The 19,854-nt window shown below is 42.2% G+C and overlaps 1 protein-coding gene across 3 annotated transcripts; it reads left to right on the forward strand.

The window, feature by feature from the left end:
* The first annotated feature begins 4,023 nt into the window (after positions 1–4,023).
* Positions 4,024–19,469, forward strand: LOC144312449 (cytoplasmic polyadenylated homeobox-like protein 2). Of its 3 annotated transcripts, none has more exons than XM_077895190.1 (5): positions 4,024–4,120; positions 7,668–7,929; positions 8,424–8,492; positions 14,122–14,324; positions 17,978–19,469. In XM_077895190.1, the coding sequence occupies exons 2-5, from the start codon at positions 7,812–7,814 to the stop codon at positions 18,512–18,514; spliced, it is 927 nt and encodes a 308-aa protein (XP_077751316.1). In that variant the 5' UTR covers positions 4,024–4,120; positions 7,668–7,811; the 3' UTR covers positions 18,515–19,469. The 3 variants fall into 3 exon arrangements, 2 of the variants coding, with proteins under 2 accessions (XP_077751316.1, XP_077751317.1); XR_013377928.1 differs by having other exon boundaries at positions 4,028–4,120; positions 7,828–7,929; XM_077895191.1 differs by lacking the exon at positions 4,024–4,120 and having other exon boundaries at positions 6,627–7,929.
* The last annotated feature ends 385 nt before the right edge of the window (positions 19,470–19,854 follow it).

Here is a 19,854-nt window from a genome sequence, read left to right on the forward strand (position 1 = left end):
GCTAGGTTTTGATTTCGTATCTTCCACCACCATGCTCTGAGCCCAGCAAGTTACTTAGTGCCCTGTGCCTCCCTTCCTCACACCCCTGATTATGGTTGGGAAGAGAGGTACAGCCATAACCAAAGGATTTTACATTAGACCATCATGCACATGTAAGGAGTCCAGATGAAGGTACCAGATGATCTTTACTCAGATATGAGTAGTTCATGTCAATCCATAAAGAGCCCACAGTCAAGTGGAGATGTCAGCGGGAAATTCTCCAAGGTTTCCTCTTCCCTAAAGATATAAATGTAGTGATCTGAAGGGGCAACTGCACCCCAGTGTTGATAGCAGCAATGTCCACAATAGCCCAAGTATGGAAAGATCCTAGATGTCCATCCACAAATGAATGGATAAAGAAAATGTGGTGTGATATATATACAAAGGACCATTACTCAGCCATCAAAAAGAGAGAAAGAAAGAAAAAGAAATCTTGCCACATGCAACAACGGGGATGGAACTAGTGGATATTATGCTAAGTGAAATAAGCCAATCAGAGAAAGACACTCACTCGTGTGGAATTTAAGAAACAAAACAGGATCATAGGGGAAGAGAGGAAAAAATAAAACAAGATGAAATCAGAGAGGGAAACAAACCATAAGAGAAAGAGACTCTTAGTCATAGGGAACAAACTGAGGGTCGCTGGAGGGGAGGGGAATGGCAGCATGGGGTAACTGGGTGACAGGCACTGGGTAATGGGCACTGGGTGTTACAGAAGACTGATGAATCACTGACCTCTACCTCTGAAACCAATAATACATTACATATTAATTAATTGAATTTAAATAAAATAAAGAAACCCTTAGCAAATGTACACTTAAAAACAAACGAAACCAAAAGGGTTTCCTCTTTTCTATCTAACTCACCCTCTTTACAGGTGACAGAGGTTGCTAAAACTTTGATCCTCCACTTGCTCTATGTTGCCATCCTGTCTGGGTTGGCAAAGAAATATCTCACCCTTTACACTTTCTCTCTTTCCTTTGGATAGATTAGTACCTACATATGAAGACAATGAAGAAAATATGGGAAAAGAGTTTTACAACTTTTGGAGAGAGAAAAGAAACTTCTTAGCAAAATATTACAATTAAAAGCCATAAAGGCAAAGATACAAATTTTAACTGTATCTAAATCAAGAACTTCATTCTCATGAACAGTAGCATAAGATTCAAAGACTTTTAAGAAGGAATGCTTCAATATATATCATCAACAAAAGAGTAAAAGGCATTGAATCATTCTTTTTTTTTTTTTTTTTTTTTTTAAGATTTTATTTATTTATTCATGAGGGACATAGAGAGGCAGAGACACAGGCAGAGGGAGAAACAGGCTCCCTGCAGGGAGCCCAGTTTGGGACTTGATCCCAGCTCCCTGGGATCATGCCCTGAGCCAAAGGCAGTTGCTCAACAGCTGATCCACCCAGTCGTCTCTGAATCAGACATTCTTAAAAGAGAAAACTTGAATGGCCAAGAAACATGAAAAGATCCTTGACCTTAGTGGCAACTGGGATGTGCAAAATAAAATCCAAATAAGATACTATTTTTTTCCCTGTAAGATTGGCCTACCAGGTATTGAGACACACTATAAGGAACTATAATAATCTAAAACATATGGTATTTGAAACCCAAATCAAATAAATCAATGGAAAATGATACTTCAGAGATAGATTTGACATGTACCAAACCATTTACATTATGTGAAAGGTAACATTTCAAATTAAGGAGGAAAAAATGAACTATTCAGTAAATTAGGATGACTGGTTATCTATTTGGGGAATATTTTTTTATTTTTTTATTTTTTACCTCTCCTCCCTACACAGATACGCAAATACTGCAGTATCATGAGGTACAGAGATAACAGCACCCCTAGGGGGGTGCTGGTGAGCCACGTGGCCACTGGCTGATAAGGAAAAACCCCCCATACTCTCTAGGATCAGATTGGGAAAGGAATCTGGATAGAGCATGGAGTGTCCTGAGAATTAGAAGCAATTTGTTGTTGAAGAAGGAACAATGTGAAATTGAGGGAAGGAAGGAAGACTGGAAAGGAAGGCAGGGTCCTGATCATGAATGGCATTCGGTGTCAAACTGAGGAGTTTTGATCCTTTAGGCAAGGTGGGTCAGCGAAGATTTCTTTTTTAAGAGTCAGTGGAGTGAAAATGGTGTGTATTGGATGGAAGCACATTGACTTGGAAGCAGGGGAGGCAGGGAAGTCAAAAGATAGATAAAGTAGTATCATGGGGATGGAGGAGAGGTTACATCATTCATTCAAATAGTCAGTAAATATTCCTGAGGACCTGTTTGGCGTCAAGCACAGTGCTAGATAAGACTGTGAACAAGACAATTGCAGTCCAGGCGGGGACAGTGTAGTTCTCGGATGACAGGCAAATAGATAAAGATTTCATTGAGGCAACATAACTTAATCTTTTAATACAATTTAATACAAAATGACCATCTTGACCTCAAAGTTTGACATCCTACATTCAGGGGTTGCAAACACTCATGTCCCTGGGCCATCAAATTAACAAATGAATGAAGGGGGCGGAGATAATGAAGTAGGGTGTGTTGAAGCTCTGGCAGGAAGGAGGGTGTGTTTGTCCCACCTACAGATCTTCAAATGATGCTGATAATTGATGTTGATGATTAGATTTTGTGCCGGATGTTGGCCTGTGGGACTCTAATTTTTTTTTTCTAATTTTTTTTATATGTGCTTGGGCAGTGGTTAGAGGTGGCAAAAAGTAAAAATTCAGTAAATGTTTTTTGGTTGTTCTTACTGTTGTTACACTTCAGTGAACGAAGTATTGTGATATGGGAGGAAGAGGCACGCAAATGGCTAAAATTCAGTTTAAGAAAATGCAATTCAGGGCAGCCTGGCTGGCTCAGCGGTTTAGCACCTGCCTTCGGCCCAGGGCCTGGTCCTGGAGACCTGGGACTGAGTCCCGCATCAGGCTCCCTGGATGGAGCCTGCTTCTCCCTCTGCCTGTGTCTCTGCCTCTCTCTCTCTCTGTCTCTCATGAATGAATAAATAAAATCTTAAAAAAAAAAAAAAAAGAAAATGCAATTCATTGAATGGGCAATTTATATAAAATCAGCAAGACCCAATATGCTTAAAGACAATTTCTGAATCATCAGTTTGCCAAAGTCATGGAGTGTAGCTTTATTTATTTATTTTAAAGATTTTATTTATCTATTCATGAGAGACACAGAGAGAGGCAGAGACATAGAGAGAAAAGCAGGCTCCTCACCGGGATTCCAATGTGGGACTGGGATCACATCCTGAGCCAAAGGCAGCCACTCAACCACTGAGCCACCCAGGCGTCCCATGGAAAATAGCTTTAATACTTCAATAGGGACATGAAATAGCTTTGTCAGTGTTTACTTTTAGTTATGGAGTAACTTTTCTGCTTATACTCATATTTTGTGACTCTGAACATGTCATTTCCTGTTTGTTGAACTTCAGAATTTTTAAAGGCGTTTGTAGCCATTTTCTCAGGTTGTCTATTATATTAGCTACGGTTGCATACAGCTGTGAAAAAGCACACCTTTATTTTTATCCCAGAAATCCAGGTGTTGATTTCCAGGGCTGGTTTGGGGGACTCCTATAAGGCTCTTAGGCCTGTCCTCAGTTTACCTCCACTGGGCTTGTGGCCTTGTGGTTAACCCTCACAAGCATCCTCATGCCTGTGTAAATAATTGTACTTTCTTGTGGAATACTGCTGCACATTGCGTACAATTTGACAGAGATCAACTTCTTGGGAGCAACCAATATTTCAGTATGGGGTAGGAGAGGGAAGGAAGTGAAAATACCTAATAATGTCCCTTTTGAGTGAAAATACCTAATAATTTCCCATTAAGCACATACATAGAGAAAGGAAAAGAAAGGAGTATCACCTAGAGGCAAATGTAACGTCTTTGTTAAAAGGAAAAAAAAGAAAAAATGACCCAGACTTAGATATAATGAACACATTGTTGCTAATCTCCTTAGAACGACTGTGGCACAGGGTCAGGGCTCAGAAATCAGTATGGAGTAAATAAATGAATGGAATGCTGTTTCAAATACCTGTGTGGAAGGAAAATGTTGCATCTTTGAAGTAAGTAAACTGAGAACTAACATATTTTGGGGCATTTAAGTTTAACTTTTTTTTTTTTTTTAAGATTTATTTATTTGAGAGAGAGAGGAAGAGCGAGTGCACATGTAGGGGAAGAGCAGAGGGAGAGAGTTATTTTCGTAGCTCTGGAGGCAGATATATAGGCCAGGAAGGTAGACAGTTCATGGTAGCTGCAAATGGCCTGGCCTGGCTGGAGCTAAGAGTTTGCAGGAGGCCATGGAGTCTCAAAGGCCAAGCTGAAAGAAGCGTGGCCAGGTCATGAAAGTCTGACTTAGGTATTCTAGTAAGTTCTGACATTTCTTTGCAGGTGATAATTGGGAGTTAAATACTAAAAATTCACCCGAATGCTGGTTTTCTGAGCCCAGAGACCATGTTTGTGCAGTTCGCAGCCCTATCACGGGCCTCAATACCCCAGGACCTGGTACGCATGGGGCTCTTATGGTTATGGGGTATTTTTAAAAAGTTCAAAGAACTCAGTGGATATACCTCGAAACCAAGTTTATTATAAAGCATCTGAAGTAAAAGAGTTTTCAAGAAAAAGAATTAAAGATTGGCCAACAATGTTTGATGACTTAGGGAGGAAGACTAACTTAAGATTGGGCAATTTCAGGACTGACTTGTTGATCTTTGAGGGTGACGTCCAAAAATGGAGTAGAAACAGAGGTGAGATGGACTGCAGGTGAGAAAAAATGTAAAGCAAGTAACGTAAGGAAGTGAAGGTGTCTGGTAAAAGTGCTTTTGGGAAGCGGCTTTAGAGAGGGGGCCCCCGTGAATGCAAGGTACTGAGAAAATCTAAAACAAAAAGTTTTGATCTGAACTCTGAATGGGCCAGAGAAGTCAGTTTAGCTACAACCTTTTTTGGGTTTGCTCTGCTCTCCTAGGCTCCAGACTCCTCCAACCCTTTCTGCTCCCTAAATATTCCCCTCAACTACCTCCCAGTGCCTGCTTACTGTCCCCAACAATACCCTGGGGGGCCATCAATGCCTCTGCCCCCAGCAGCCAGCAGGGGACTCACCTACAGCCAGAGCTCACTGACGGGCTCTCCTGTGATTTCATCTGCCCGGCAAGCCTGGGTTGGTCCTCATGCTTTTTCTTCACTTTGGTTGGTGAGGCAGGATCTATGCTGGGATCAAGCCAGAAACATTGGGCTCCCCTTCCACCTCAGCCATCAACTGGCCCAATGAATACGGAGTAATTTTTTTCTTAAGCTAAGCTCTATGCTCAACTGGCCAACGTGGGGCTTCAGCTCACGATCCTGGGATCGAATCGTGTGCTTTACCGACTGAGCCAGCCAGGCGCTAATTTGCCTAATTAAAAACCCTACTTTTGGGACACGTGGTGTCTCAGTGGTTGAGCATCTGATTTGGCTCAGGTCATGACCCAGGAGTCCTGGGATTGATCCCCGCCCACCATCGGGCTCCCTGCAGGGAGCCTACTTCTCCCTCTGCCTGTGTGTCTCTGCCTTTCTCTGTGTCTCTCATGAATAAATAAATAAAATCTTTAAAAAATGAAATAAAACCCTTACTTTCATCTACTTTATGGTTCTCTAGACATTTTCCTACTTTTAGAGTCTGACCCCTTGGTGCTTCAATGTCCTCATGCACATTGGGTATAAATAATATATATACCCACCTTGGGCTGCTACAATTTAAATTAGATAATGTATGAAAAATCTGTTCTTTGGGCCTGCCACATACATTTGTAGCAGGGGGAAACGTGTGGATCCCTCTGAGTTCTGACAAAATCATCTGAAACGGTTGTCAAGCACACGTTGTGTTACCACACCTGGAGCCTAAAAAAACTTTGCTCCACATGTTTAGGGAAAGTCCTACAGTTGTGTAGAAGACGCCAATGGCCTGCGGTGTCCTCATCTGTGAGGACACCAATGGAGGTTTCCATGATCTCAAAGGACTGTCTTAAGGATGTAGAAGAAGTAGCAAATGATCCAACATCCATAATCCTGATTTAGTATGTCTCTGGTCTCTCCTGCCTCCAACCTCACCCAGTAGGCCTCAGTCAGGGATCTCTCAAGCAATGTGGATCATCTGTGAACCATCTGAAGCGTCTGTCCTCCCGCAGCCAGCGGTCTGTCACGCGTAATAGGGTGATAGTGACAAACGTGAGGTCAGAGGTCAGACTGCCCCTGTCAGAGACTAGCTCTGTGCCCTAAACCTCTTTGCCTCCAGTGTCCTCAAGACTAAGTGGGGATATGGGATCCCTGGGTGGTGCAGCGGTTTGGCGCCTGCCTTTGGTCCAGGGCACGATCCTGGAGACCCGGGATCGAATCCCACGTCGGGCTCCCGGTGCATGGAGCCTGCTTCTCCCTCTGCCTATGTCTCTGCCTCTCTCTCTCTCTCTGTGACTATCATAAATAAATTTAAAAAAAAAAGAAAAAAAAAAAAAAGACTAAGTGGGGATAAAATACTACCTACCTTGTCAGGGTGTTATGGGGATTAAATAAAACTAGTTTCAGTTGGTGCTTAATGAATGGAAACTAGGTTTCGAAAAGGTGAATTTGGTGAAGTCATCAAGAGGCGTGTCAAGGGTGGAGCCAACCAGGGCTGAATGTAAGGCACGTCTAGGGTGGGCACCTCAGGACTATATAACTGCTGCTCCAGTGCTTGTCACTTCATTACTTGGAAAGATCCTGGGCTCAAGGTTCAAAGAGGCTCCCAGTGGTGAGTTTCTCTGGTGGGAGGCAGCCTACCTGATGTTCTGGTGTTTTGTAGGGCTTTGAGCTTTCATCTTTTAAAAGTGCAGGCCTAGAAGCTGGGAACAGCTCATGTCACTGATGGGACGGTGGTTGCTATACACTGGATTTGGGCAGTAGGACTTTCTGAGAGGCTCGGGTACTTCAAAATGAAACTTTGGTTACATAAAAGGAATTTCTTGTCAATTATATCTCAGTAAAACTGTATGGGGATGCAGATTTAGAAAAAGTAGACCCAACCTTAATGAACGTCAGACAATAAGGAACTGGTTTTAGAAGAAGATTTCTTATGTTTTAGCATAAATGGAAGTGTTTTGGGGTGAAATAATATGTGTAGGATTCACTTCAAAATAAGGAGGGGGTGTTGGGATGAGCAGAATGGGCGACCTCATGAAATAAGAGGGGCCATGTTGCTGGATAGCACAGTTGAGTGATGGATCACTTCTCTCTTTTCATGTATGGTGAAAAGTTAACAGGATAAAAAATTAAAAAAAAAAATTCCCAAACCAAAAGTGCTATCCTGAAAGAATTGAAGCAGTGCTGGGATTTTAGTTTTTTCTGACTTCATAAATGATCTGATATTCTGTGAAGTTCAGAAATAATTTGGAACTTTTCAAGCCTGGGATATAGAAGAGACTTGACATTCCTGTTCTTTGAGAGTAGATTCAGAAAATATGGGGATTTTGGCTTTGATTTTTTTTTTTTTTTTTTGTCTAGATGAACCCTTAATTAGGGCAAGAAGGCTCTGTAGTCTGTTCCAGCCACGCCTTGTGGCTTCTGTGTGGTAGGCTAATAAGTGATTTGTGACTCATCTGTCAGAGGCCCCTCAACCACAGACTGGTAGACCCGGGAGTCCACTGGTCCCATCACCATCTCTGTCTCTGTGCCGGACTCATCCCAAAGCAATGGTGGCCCAGGTGCTGTGCCTTTAGGATGTGAAGTCCTCCTGAAACTCCTGTGGAAATGGCCTTTATCTCAGGGTCCGGAGAGCAGCCAAAGATGCAGAGTGTGGCCTGGGAGGACAGTAGCCTTCAACCCTGCCCAGTGGGCCCTCAGCCTCCATCCCGGAGTTTGAGCACAGGTAGGTGGATTCCAAAGGCCTGTCCATAGGGGTCTGTGATGATGCAAAAGAATGTCTGCTTGCTTGCTATTTTTACTGAGTTTTTATTAATAAATGTGCACACTTGCTCTTCAGAGCTGCTGGGAACTCTTTACATAGATTTAGTGAGCGGCAGGGGGTAGGGACGGTGTGGGGGGGAAGGGCAGGGTATAACTTAAGATCTCCCCTCCCTCCAGTCTTGGCCATATATATCCAGCTGATATCCCTAAGCAAAGACCTGAGTACCATTTTTCGGTGAACAGAGCGCTCTTGTTTCTGTGTTGTATGTTCCCATACCCTGTAGAACGTGGAACCTCACAAGCAGTAGTAGCTCAAGCTGGAGATCTTGGATGTGAGGGTGATCTGGCTATGACATCTGTCACCCCGTTGATCAACAGGGTTGATTTCAGCTGATCTGGCTGGCTAGGTGCATGTCCCCTTCCTCCCTTACCACTCCGTGTGCCTCTCTCTTTCAGCTGTGAATTCGGTCGAAGAGGTCAACCTTCCCGATAGAGGAGGACCCTCCTCCCGTGATGGGTATACGGGTAGGTGTGCTCCCTTGCTAGAATCTCCAAAAAAGCTCTCAAGCTGGAGATCTTGGGTGCTGCTCAAGGGCAATGGGTGGGAAAGTGGGAAGTTTGTGGGAGAAGGTAAAGATTTTAAAAATAGTGCTTCGTTTTACTTTGGATCAGTCTCTTACTCCCAGCTAAGGATCAAAGATTTATTTAAAGGTTTTATCTACTTATTTGATGGAGAGCATGAGTAGGGGGAGGGGTGGAGGGAGAGGGATAAGCATGCTCCCTGCCAAGCAGGGAGCCCAATGTGGGGCTCAATCCCAGGGCCCAGTAATCATGACCTGAGCCAAAGGCAGATGCTTAACTGACTGAGCCACCCAGGTGCCCCAAGGATCAAGGATTTAAATAAAACTTCTAGAGCTCAAATACTTCTATTTCCCATGAAGGAAATTGTCCTTTGCACCTTAAGACATAATTCAGAATGTCCGGATTTCCGGGACAGTTGATGTGAAGCGTGCGAAATTTTTATTCGATTTTTAATAACTCCTAAGAGTGGTTGGGATTATGGCTGATTATCTGTGTTTTCCTGTATTGTATTGAAAACATACTTAAAAAAACACCAGTAACAACTAAATTGTAAGACTCTTGGACTCTAGCCAACTTAGATGGGGTTAATGTGGGAATCCATCCTCCCCCTTCCTCATCTGAGGCCCTGGGATTTGCAGAGCTCAGCACTCTGTCTGGCCTGAAGGCTAGATTTGACCTTCACCTTCTGCCTCTTTCTGCTCAGGCCCTTGGGCAATGCATTTAACTATCTTCCAATTTGTGTTACTTCCCAAAGTAAAAGAGGTAAATAACTTCCCTAGCACCCTAAATAAGAATTATGACACTGGGAGCAAATAACTTTTGAGAGCACTGTGTGTGTGGGGGGTGGGGGGGAATGACATGCTCACGGTCACAAGAAACCAGGAAAGGTTTGGCCCAGGGAGATGCATTTTACAAAGAATGGGGGCTTCTTTCCTTAATTCCCTTCCGGCCTTTTCTGTTGATATAGGATTGGGTTTAGCACAAATGAGATTAGCATTTTTGCAGAGTTAATTAGCTTCCAGTTTGTGTAGGGATCTCTCCACGTACTGCCCTCCTTTCCTAATACTCTCTGAGGAAACATTTATGGGAAACCCAGAAGAAAATGACCATTATTTGTGTTTTCAAGACCTGCCTCATCCACTGGCTTTTTAATTTTTATTTATTTATTTTTTGATAGCAGCTAATCTAGTCCTTATGCTCCCACAAGTAGAAGTACCTGAATATTACAGGTTGTGAGCTGTTCTCCTTAGGCAATCCCCTCACTGCAGACTGACTTGACTTCTGAATCTCTCTCTTGGCTTGCAAAGTAAGGAGGGGCTCTTAATGAAAAAGGTCAGATTTGGAAATTCTAGGGTAATGTTTCTCTTTAAGCAATCTGTAGTCTTTGTAGACTGTTTGGGTTTTACTCCAGAACAAGTTAGGGAGGCTTGGATCTTCCACATTACTGTGTTTATGGATAGAGATCCAGGGCTAGGAATCAGCTTCCAGACTGCTCTCTTGCTGCCAGCTTTCCTCCCTCTGCTGGATTCAGTTAGCCATCATCTTTGGCTCTGGGTTATAGGTGGTCTGGAACACAAAATGATCATGGTTCCCTGACAGTCTGAGTTTCTGGGAGAAAAGGCTAAAGAGCCAACAGTTATTATGTTCTTAGCATGAACTGGGATTTATTCAAAATGCTTTACATGGATTATTCATCTAATTTGTTGTTGTTGTTAATGCCTTCATGCATTAACATACGTGGAGAAGGGGAGACTCAAAAGGAGTTCGGTAACTAATTCAGCAGCAGTTAGGAAAGGGTTGAGTCCCTAGAGCCAATATTTGGAAATGTGTGGGGGTGGTTTTAGGTTGTCTCTATGACTAGAGGGAGCCAGGGCTTCTATGTGGCAATATGTGGGATGGTTTTTCACAACGAATTGACTCCAAATGCCAATGGCTTCTCTACTGAGAATTAGCCCTGCTCCTAATTTGTGTACTATATTTTCGCCTGGGAAAGGAGAAACAATGAAAGTGAGAAAGAAGGAAAAGAACTTTCTGGTTAGTTCAGGAATTCAGAAGCAGAAACCTGGGGCTGGTAGAAAGTAGAGAAAATGCTCAACAGTGTAAAGGACATACGTTGGGGCGGGTAGGTGGCTCAGTCAACCGGTTAAGCCTCTTAACTCTTGATTTTTGGCTCAGGTCGTGAGTTCAGGGTCCTGGGAACCAGCCCCACCTTGGGCTCTGTGGTCACCTGGGAATCTGCTTGATTCCCTCTTCCTTTGCCCCTCCCCCTGCACTATCTTAAATAAACTTTAAAAAAATAAAGGACACATTTGGGCAGAGACAAACTATGATGAAAGTTTCTTTTAAGGATTTGATTTGTGTTTCCCTAAAGATTAGTAAAATTGAACATCTTTTCATGTGCTTGTAGCTATTTGTATATCTTTGGAGAAATACTCAAGTTTTTTGACCATTTCAATCACATTTGTTTTAATCTTGAGTAGCAGTTTTTAAAAATATATTCTGGATATTAACCCTTTATTAAATATTATATGCAGGTATTTTCTCCCATAGATCGCCTCTTCAATCTGTCAATTGTATCTTTTGACACATTTAAACATTTTAAAAAGATTTTATTTATTTATTCATGAGACACACAGAGAGAGGCAGAGACACAGGCAGAGGGAGAAGCAGGCTCCATGCAGGGAGCCCGATGTGGGACTCAATCCTGGGACTCCAGGATCACACCCTGGGCCAAAGGCAGGCGCTAAACTGCTGAGCCACCCAGGCATTCCCCATAATTAAAATTTTTGATGCAGTCTGATTTTTTTTTTTTCCCTCACATCTTATGTGCTTTTGATTCCTAAGAAATGATTTCTAAATCCAATGTCATGAGATTTTTGCCCCATTGTCTTTTAGCAGTTTTTATTTTTTTAGTTCTTCACATTGAGATCTTTGATCTATTTTTAAATTTTTTGTATATAATGTAAGGTAAGGGTCCAACTTCGTGGATGGCCAATTTGCCAACACCATTTGTTGATAAGACCATCTCTTCCCCTTGAACGGTCTGGCCACCCTTGTCAAAAATCAATTGACTGTAAATGTGAGGGTTTATTTCTGGACTCTATTCCATTGGTCTACTTGTCTGTCTTTATGTCATCACCACACTGCTTTAATTACCATAGCTTTGTTAAGTTTTTAAATTAGAAGGTGTGAGATCTCCAAAGTGTTCTTTTTCAAAGCCATTCTGGCTATTCAGGGTCTCCTGAGATTCTAAAAGAATTTTAGGATGTATTTTTCTATTTCCACAAAAAAAAAATGCCATTGGGATTTTGATAGGGGTTGCACTGAATCTGTAAATCACTTTGGGTAGTATAGACCTCCTACACTGGTAAGATGTTTTCCAATCCACAAACATAATCTATTTGTTGTATCTTCTTTAATTCCTTTCAGCAATGTTTCCCAATCTTGGTATGTTGTGTGTTTCCAGAAATCTATCCATGTCTTCTAGGTTATCCAATTTGTCAGTGTACATTTGTTCATAGTATTCTCTTATAATCATTTTTATGTTTGACATTAATTGTAATGGTCACATTTCCGATTTTATTTTTTTCCTTTGTTACTCTAGGCGAAGATGTATCCATTTTGTTGATCCTTTCAAAAAATCAGCTAATAGTTTTGCTTTTCAATTTAAAAAAAATCTATTCTTTGCTTATCTGCACTCTTCTCTGCATTAGATCCTTTGTCTTCTGAGTTTGGATGGTTTGTTTTTCTAGTCCCTTGAGTTATATAAAGTTAGGTTGTTGATTTCTGATCTTTTTAAATGTGCTTGTTTGGAGCTATCACTTCTCTCTTGGCAATGCTATCATTGCATCCCATAAATTCTGGTGTTCTTTTTTTCATTTGTCTCAAGGTATTTTCTGATTTCACTATGGCTTTAACCCGTTGGTGGTTTGAGGGTGTTTGTTTTTGTTTTTGTTTTTGTTTTTTTGCAGGATCAAATTTTATTTTATTTTATTTTATTTATATTTATTTTTTTTAATTTATTTTTTATTGGTGTTCAATTTACCAACATACAGAATAACCCCCAGTGCCCATCACCCATTCACTCCCACCCCCCGCCCTCCTCCCCTTCTACCACCCCTAGTTCGTTTCCCAGAATTAGCAGTCTTTACGTTCTGTCTCCCTTTCTGATATTTCCCACACATTTCTTCTCCCTTCCCTTATATTCCCTTTCACTATTATTTATATTCCCCAAATGAATGAGAACATATAATGTTTGTCCTTCTCCGACTGACTTACTTCACTCAGCATAATACCCTCCAGGAGGGTGTTGATTAATTTTCAGAGATGTGTGGATTTTCCAATTTATCTTCTGCTATTGATTTCATTCCATTATGATTGGGGGTGGAGAGGAGTATGATTTCAATATTCTTGAATTTAAGACTTATTTAGTGGTCTAAAACATGTGGTCTAGAGAATATTCACGTGTACTTGAGGAGAATGTACATTCTGCTGTTAGGTAGAGTGTTCTATAACTGTCTGTTATGTTCTGCTGGTCTATAGTGTTGTTCAAGTCCCCTATTTCCTTATTGATCTTTTGTTTGGTGTTTTATCCATTATTGAAACTGGGACATAGAAGTCTATTATTGTTTCCCATTTCTTTTAATTTTTGTCAATGTTCTCAATGTGGAAACTCTGAGGTTTGGTTCATAAATATTTTTTTTTTCAAAATTTTTATTTATTTATGATAGTCACACACACACACACACAGAGAAGCAGAGACATAGGCAGAGGGAGAAGCAGGCTCCATGCACCGGGAGCCCGACGTGGGACTCGATCCCGGGTCTCCAGGATCACGCCCTGGGCCAAAGGCAGGCGCCAAACCGCTGCGCCACCCAGGGATCCCTGGTTCATAAATATTAAAAATTGTTTTATCTCAGGGGTATGGGGACAGCTCAGTTGGTTGAGCATCTGCCTTTGTCTCAGGTCATTATCCTAAGATCCTGTGACTGAGCCCCCACATCAGGCTCTGCTGAGCAGGGAGTCTGCTTCTCCCTCTACCCCTCTCCCTGCTCATTTTCTCTCTCTCTCTCTCAAAACAATTTTTAAAAATATTTTATCTCCTTGATGAATTGACCCTTTATCAATATATAGTGTCCTTGTCTCTTAGAACACTTTTTGACAGTGTACCAACATGGATGCAGATTTCCTACTTTCTTGAAACTTTATTGTCCTTCCTCACCCCCCAACCCTATATAATTACATTGTTGGTTATCAAATGGGTGTGAGCTGGTTTATTTTGTATTTCTTCAATTACCAATGAGGCTGAGCATTTTCTCATCTCTTTTTCCATGTGGTGTATGAGTCTTAGGCTAAAGAAATCCTTCCATATCCTGGTTCATAATCTCATTTTTTCATAATTTTAAAGATAGACCTCTAACCCATTAGCATTCTTATTATAGACAGGTATGAGGTAGGGTTTACTTTCTTAAAAAAAAAAAAAAAAAGTCTTATGAATGGTTAGCCATTGAACCATTTTTCCCCCTCTAGATACTATCAGTATTCCCCAGTGCTTTTGTCTTTCCATTTACAGATTCTCCAGGATCTTCAATTGAAGATGATCATAACAAAGTAAAAGAAACACAAGCGAGAAGAGTAAATGGAAAACCCAGACGTAAATTTACCAAGGATGAGTTGTACCTACTTAATCACACATTTGAAGAGAATCCTTACCCTGATTTTACCATTCGAAAAGAACTGGCTGGGCAACTCTGTTGTCAAATATATGCGATTGATGTAAGTAAAATATTCAAAGTTTTGCATTTGCATCTTTTGTAGACATCATGGAGAATGTAAAAGAATTAAAAAGTTCAATAGCTTTTCATCATATGGAATACAGTGACATCTGGGCCACTTCTCTTGTTCATCTCAATGTGGGTATGAATGTGTTCTGTTTCCTGGAAAAAGTTCCTGTTTCCTGTGTTCTGTTTCTTTCCAGATTGTGAGGCAAGTCTGGAAGCAGAGACCTGTTAAGAAGGTATTGCAGTTATCTAGAGTTGAGACAATGATGGTTTGGACCAGGGCACTAGTTGTGGAAGTATAGACAGCGAGGAAGACTTCTGTTATTTTGAAGGTAGAGCTGATGGTTTGCTGAGAGATTCTCTGCATTCTGTATGATTGCATATATAATAATGAGGGCTCTAAAATGTTGGCTTAAGCAAATAGAAGATTGGAGTTGCCTTTAAGATAGGGAAGGCCTGGGATCCCTGGGTGGCTCAGCGGTTTAACATCTGCCTTCGGCTCAGGGTGTGATCCTGGAGTCCCGGGATCGAGTCCCGGGATCGAGTCCCACATGGGCTCCCTGCATGGAGCCTGCTTCTCCCTCTGCCTGTGTCTCTGTCTCTCTCTCTCTCTCTCTGTCTCTCATGAATAAATAAATAAAATCTTTTTTTTTTTTTTTAAAGGGAAGGCCTAGGAATGGAGATTTTTAAAAAATATTTTATTTATTTATGACACACACACACAGAGGGGCAGAGACACAGGCAGAGGGAGAAGCAGGCTCCATGCAGGGAGCCCAACATGGGACTTGATCCTGGGTCTCCAGGATCAGACCTTGGGCTGAAGGCGGTGCTAAACCACTGAGCCACCCGGGCTGCCCAGGAATGGAGGTTTTATGCCAGAGGCACTAGGGAGTTTCAATATGGACATACGACATTTTGGTAAGGCAATTAGACCTCCAGGAGGCATAAAGAAACCAACAGTTGGATATACAGGTCTGAAGTGCAAGAGAAAGGACTTGTCTTGATAGTGTCACCCCACTTGGCATAATACCTCACAGCTTCAGTGGGTACTTCATAACTATTTGTTGCACGAGCCAATATCTTTTTTAAAGTTTTATTTATGTAAGTAACCTCTACACCCAACGGGCTGGAACTCACGACTTGGATGTTAAGAATCACATGCTCCTCTGATTGAGCCAGCTAGGTGCCCCATCATGAACCAATATCTTGGTTCATGGGGAATATCTTGGTAAATCTCCAATATGATTTTGGAAATGATTGGTGAATCATCAGCTGTATGAAATTATTGAAGTGGTTTTTTTTTTAATACACATAATTTGAATTGTATTTTTCTTCTGTTGTCCCTAAACCACTGGGTTTATTAGTTCCTTGACAACAGGAAGACACAGGTAGCTTTGGAAGGTAAAAGTATAGGCAAATACTATAGAAGTAATGTTCAATTGTTTATTTATTTATTTATTTATTTTTAAAGATTTATTTATTTATTCATGATAGACATAGAGACAGAGAGAGAGAGAGAGAGAGGCAGAGACACAGGAGGAGGGAGAAGCAGGCTCCATGCCGGGAGCCCGACGTGGGACTCAATCCTGGGACTCCAGGATTGCGCCCTGGGCCAAAGGCAGGCGCTAACCGCCAAGCCACCCAGGGATCCCCAGTAATGTTCAATTGTAAAAGCTTCATGAGCTGGAAACATTGCAAGGAAAGATCAATGATTCCATACAAATACGTAGAAAATCTGAATAAGGTAATAAGCAGGAAGGAATTGAGTGGTTAGATACTTAAACATTTTTTTTTAAATTTATTTATGATAGTCACACACACACACAGAGAGAGAGAGAGAGAGAGAGAGAGGCAGAGACACAGACAGAGGGAGAAGCAGGCTCCATGCACCAGGATCCTGATGTAGGATTCGATCCCGGGTCTCCAGGATCGCGCCCTGGGCCAAAGGCAGGCGCTAAACCGCTGCGCCACCCAGGGATCCCTTAAACATTTTTATACTGGTGTGTTTTGTTTTTGTTTTTGTTTCTGTTTTTTACATTTCTAGATTCGTGACTATTGGGTTTCTCAAGTTCAAACTGCTTTTTAATCTTAAAAGTTTTCATTATCCATACTTGTCAGAGGGATAGATTCATAAGATGATTCATAATAGGAAGGATACACATGATTATTCAAACTATAGGGTTAACTCAAGGATGCATGTGTTTAGAGAAAATGCCTATGATGTGATAAGAAAGCAAAAACAGCTTAGGGGAGGATTCTAGGAAGCTGTTACACTAGAGAAAGTGGGTGCACTTGTTTTTTTGGATGAGTCCTCATGAGATGATCTTCTATTCGGCCCTGTAACTTCTGACAAATTGACTCTTGCATCTCTGCTTTCTGTAAAATTATCTATGTTTTATAGTCTAAGAATGAGTATTGGGTTTTCAGCATTGTGCATGAGTTTTATCTTAAGCAATCATCACAAGTAGATCAGAGATCCTTCCAGGTTCATTGCTACCAATGCCCTAAAGCATCCCTGAACTTGGAGATTGGAGATCGAGGGGATTCCAGGAGTGAGAAAATGACAAGAGGCCCCCTCAGATACTGTTACCCATGCTGCATGACTGACTGACCTACAGCAACTATGGCTTATTAGAATGGATTGTCTTAGAAAGCACGGTATCATTTCAACATTCCCCCAAAGTCCTAGGTATTGTGGTTGGCACATACAACTGTCCTCATTTTAGGGAGGAAAAATGGGAGATTAGAGCTGCTAAGTGGAATACTTAGGGTCACATAAAATATGAAATCAAGTCATGAATCAAGCTCTTCCTTATGTGTAGTCTTTGAAAACCATAAATTGCAGAGTAACTTAGAATACATTGAGTCAGGAGTTCATTCTATCTAGTGAGGCAGCTTGAGTAAAATTTAAGTTGTTTTTTTTAAACTTTTAATTTTTTTTTAAGATTTTATTTATTTATTCATAGAAATGCAGAGAGAGAGAGAGAGAGACGCAGAGACACAGGCAAAGGGAGAAGCAGGCTCCATGCAGAGAGCCTGATGTGGGACTCGATCCCGGGACTCCAGGATCATGCCCTGGGCTGCAGGCAGCGCTAAACCGCTGCGCCACCGGGGCTGCCCCTAAAATTTAAGTTGTGATGTGGGGGCAGTGCCTGGGTGACTCAGTTAGTTAAGCATCTGACTCTTGGTCTCAGCTCAGGTCTTGATCTCAGGGTTGGGAGTTCAAGTCCCGTGCTGTGCTCCACACTGGGCATAGATCCTGCTTTATTTAATTAATTAATTTATTTTTTTAGATCCTGCTTTAAATAAAGTTATGATGTGGGGCAAATTCAGTGTGTTTAGGGAAGAACTAGGGATGAGTTCTGTCTAAATGCAAACAAGGCTGCAAATGGACCACGGGGGACTGAGGTGGTTGGGCTTCACCACACGACTTCTGGACTTCGTCATCACACACGCAGCCCCAGGAGAGATGGCCTTTATTTTCCTCTCCCTTAACGTCAGGAGGAAAGTCCCTGATGACACCGAGACAAGGCTTAACTGCATTCTCTCCCATGTGGGACAAATGTATCCGGAATGTATATGGCGATGTGTTGTGGAATGATGTCAGATGAGGCAACTTGATAATTCATGAATCTCTTTTCTCTTTAGAACTGGTTCCAGAACAAAAGAGCCCGCCTGCCACTTAAAGAGAGACAGAGAATATTTGCTACTAGGAAACTGCATCTGTCCTCTGCCCAGGGTCATCCCTATGGAAGCCTCCAGGACCCGCAGGACCCCACCAGGGCCCCTGAGCACACCTGCTCCTCTACCCTGGCTGCCCTTCCAGGAGGAGCAGGCCATTTGTCTCCAGAGACTCAGTGGGTTTCCAGTCAACAGGATGGCTCAGGTGACACCAGGGTCCCAGGCGTTGAAAAGGAACTGAGCTATGCTTTGGGGTATCAAGGTAACCTGGGAAGCGGGCTGTATTCCAACTATCCATTTTATAGCTACAAACCAGCAAACAGTCTTCCTACTTCTGTGCAGTATCATGAGAAGTATGAGCCTGACACCGGGCAGAGCTGGACTTCGAGGGCCTTCGTCCTGCACAGTGTTTATAGTCAGCAGGGGGAGAGGCAGCAGCAGCAGGTCTATTGTCCTTATGCGCTGTATTCACTGTATCAAGGACAACAGCAGAATGGTTGCTAGATATCCTCAGCAGCAGCCTGGGCTTCAGAATGATCAAGACAAATGGTGTTCCAGGATCAGCTCCTCCATGCACCTGAGTTCTGGGGATATAGGGCAGCATGTGCCTTCCCTTCAGTCGCAACAGTGGGTGTTCTCAAACTGGCAGTGGTCAGGTCTCTGCTAATACCCTTTGAACAAGATATGCAGCACTGATGATCCATCCTGGTAGGGCAACAGGGTCCCTGGCTGTGCAGTTCATAGTGTCTTGGAGAAAAGCTGGACTAGAGTCTGGAGCATGAAACCAGCAAACACAGACAGAAGACAGCTGTCAACCAGCTGTTAGGGCTTTGGAAGAAAGAGGCTCTTGGCAGAGCACTTGTTCCAGTTATAGTCCCCTTCCCCCACCCCAGAGACAAGATAGGCAAGCAGAAGTACAAGGTTACAAAGGACACTCCCCTGTAGTAGCCTCTGGAGTAGCCTAGAAGGCTGCTGCTACTGCAAAGCTCTCTACTCTGCAGAACCCGGGCAGCAGCATATGTCCTTGCTGGAGCCCTGACTGCAGGGGCCATCCTGACAACATCAGCTTGGTCATCTAAGACGCAGCCCCTTGGTTGAGACCATCTAAAGCAGGAATTTGCAACACCTCCCATGAGCCCCCGGATGATGCTATACTTGAGCCGGTGTGCAGCCCTCACCAGTCCCCTTGGCTGAGAGCTCTGCTTAGGAATTAACCTAGAGCGTGGATGTGCATCAACAGGATGTCACAAGATCCCAAGATCCACGTACCCAGTTGAGCATCTGAATGCTATGTTGTGGGGAAGCTCAATTGGCGCCTGCCTTTGCTTCAGGCGATGATCCTGGGGGTGCTGGGATTGAGTCTCCCTCTCCCTGCCTCTTCTGCCTGCTTATGTACTCTCTAATAAATTCTTTAAAAAAAAAAAAAAAGCCATGTTAACTAGTTTTTGGGAAATAGCCTGGTGTCTGTGAGCCTGTAACTTTTGAAATGGTTTTCATAATTTTGAGTTTTAGAATACAGAATCATTTCTCAAGCATTTCAGTATTTTATGTCCATCTGTTATGCTTTCTCCTATGTTATAAAATGTGTTTTATATATTTTAGATTTTTAACCCAAACTGTTATGCTAATTGCAGGATAAAACAGGTCTCCTACATATTTCCAAGGTAATATGACATATAGATCTACTTCATTTTGTAAATGTCTTCCATCTGTTACTATAAATAAGATATAGATTAGGTAGGGAAGTAGCAACTCTGAGTTCTGGTATACAACGTTCAGTGAAAATCAAGTTGGCTAATTTTTATAGAATGATGTATTATAAAAATAAGTTTCAGTAAATAATC

This window comes from Canis aureus, chromosome 4, assembly GCF_053574225.1.
Source record: "Canis aureus isolate CA01 chromosome 4, VMU_Caureus_v.1.0, whole genome shotgun sequence".
Classification (NCBI taxonomy): domain Eukaryota; kingdom Metazoa; phylum Chordata; class Mammalia; order Carnivora; family Canidae; genus Canis; species Canis aureus.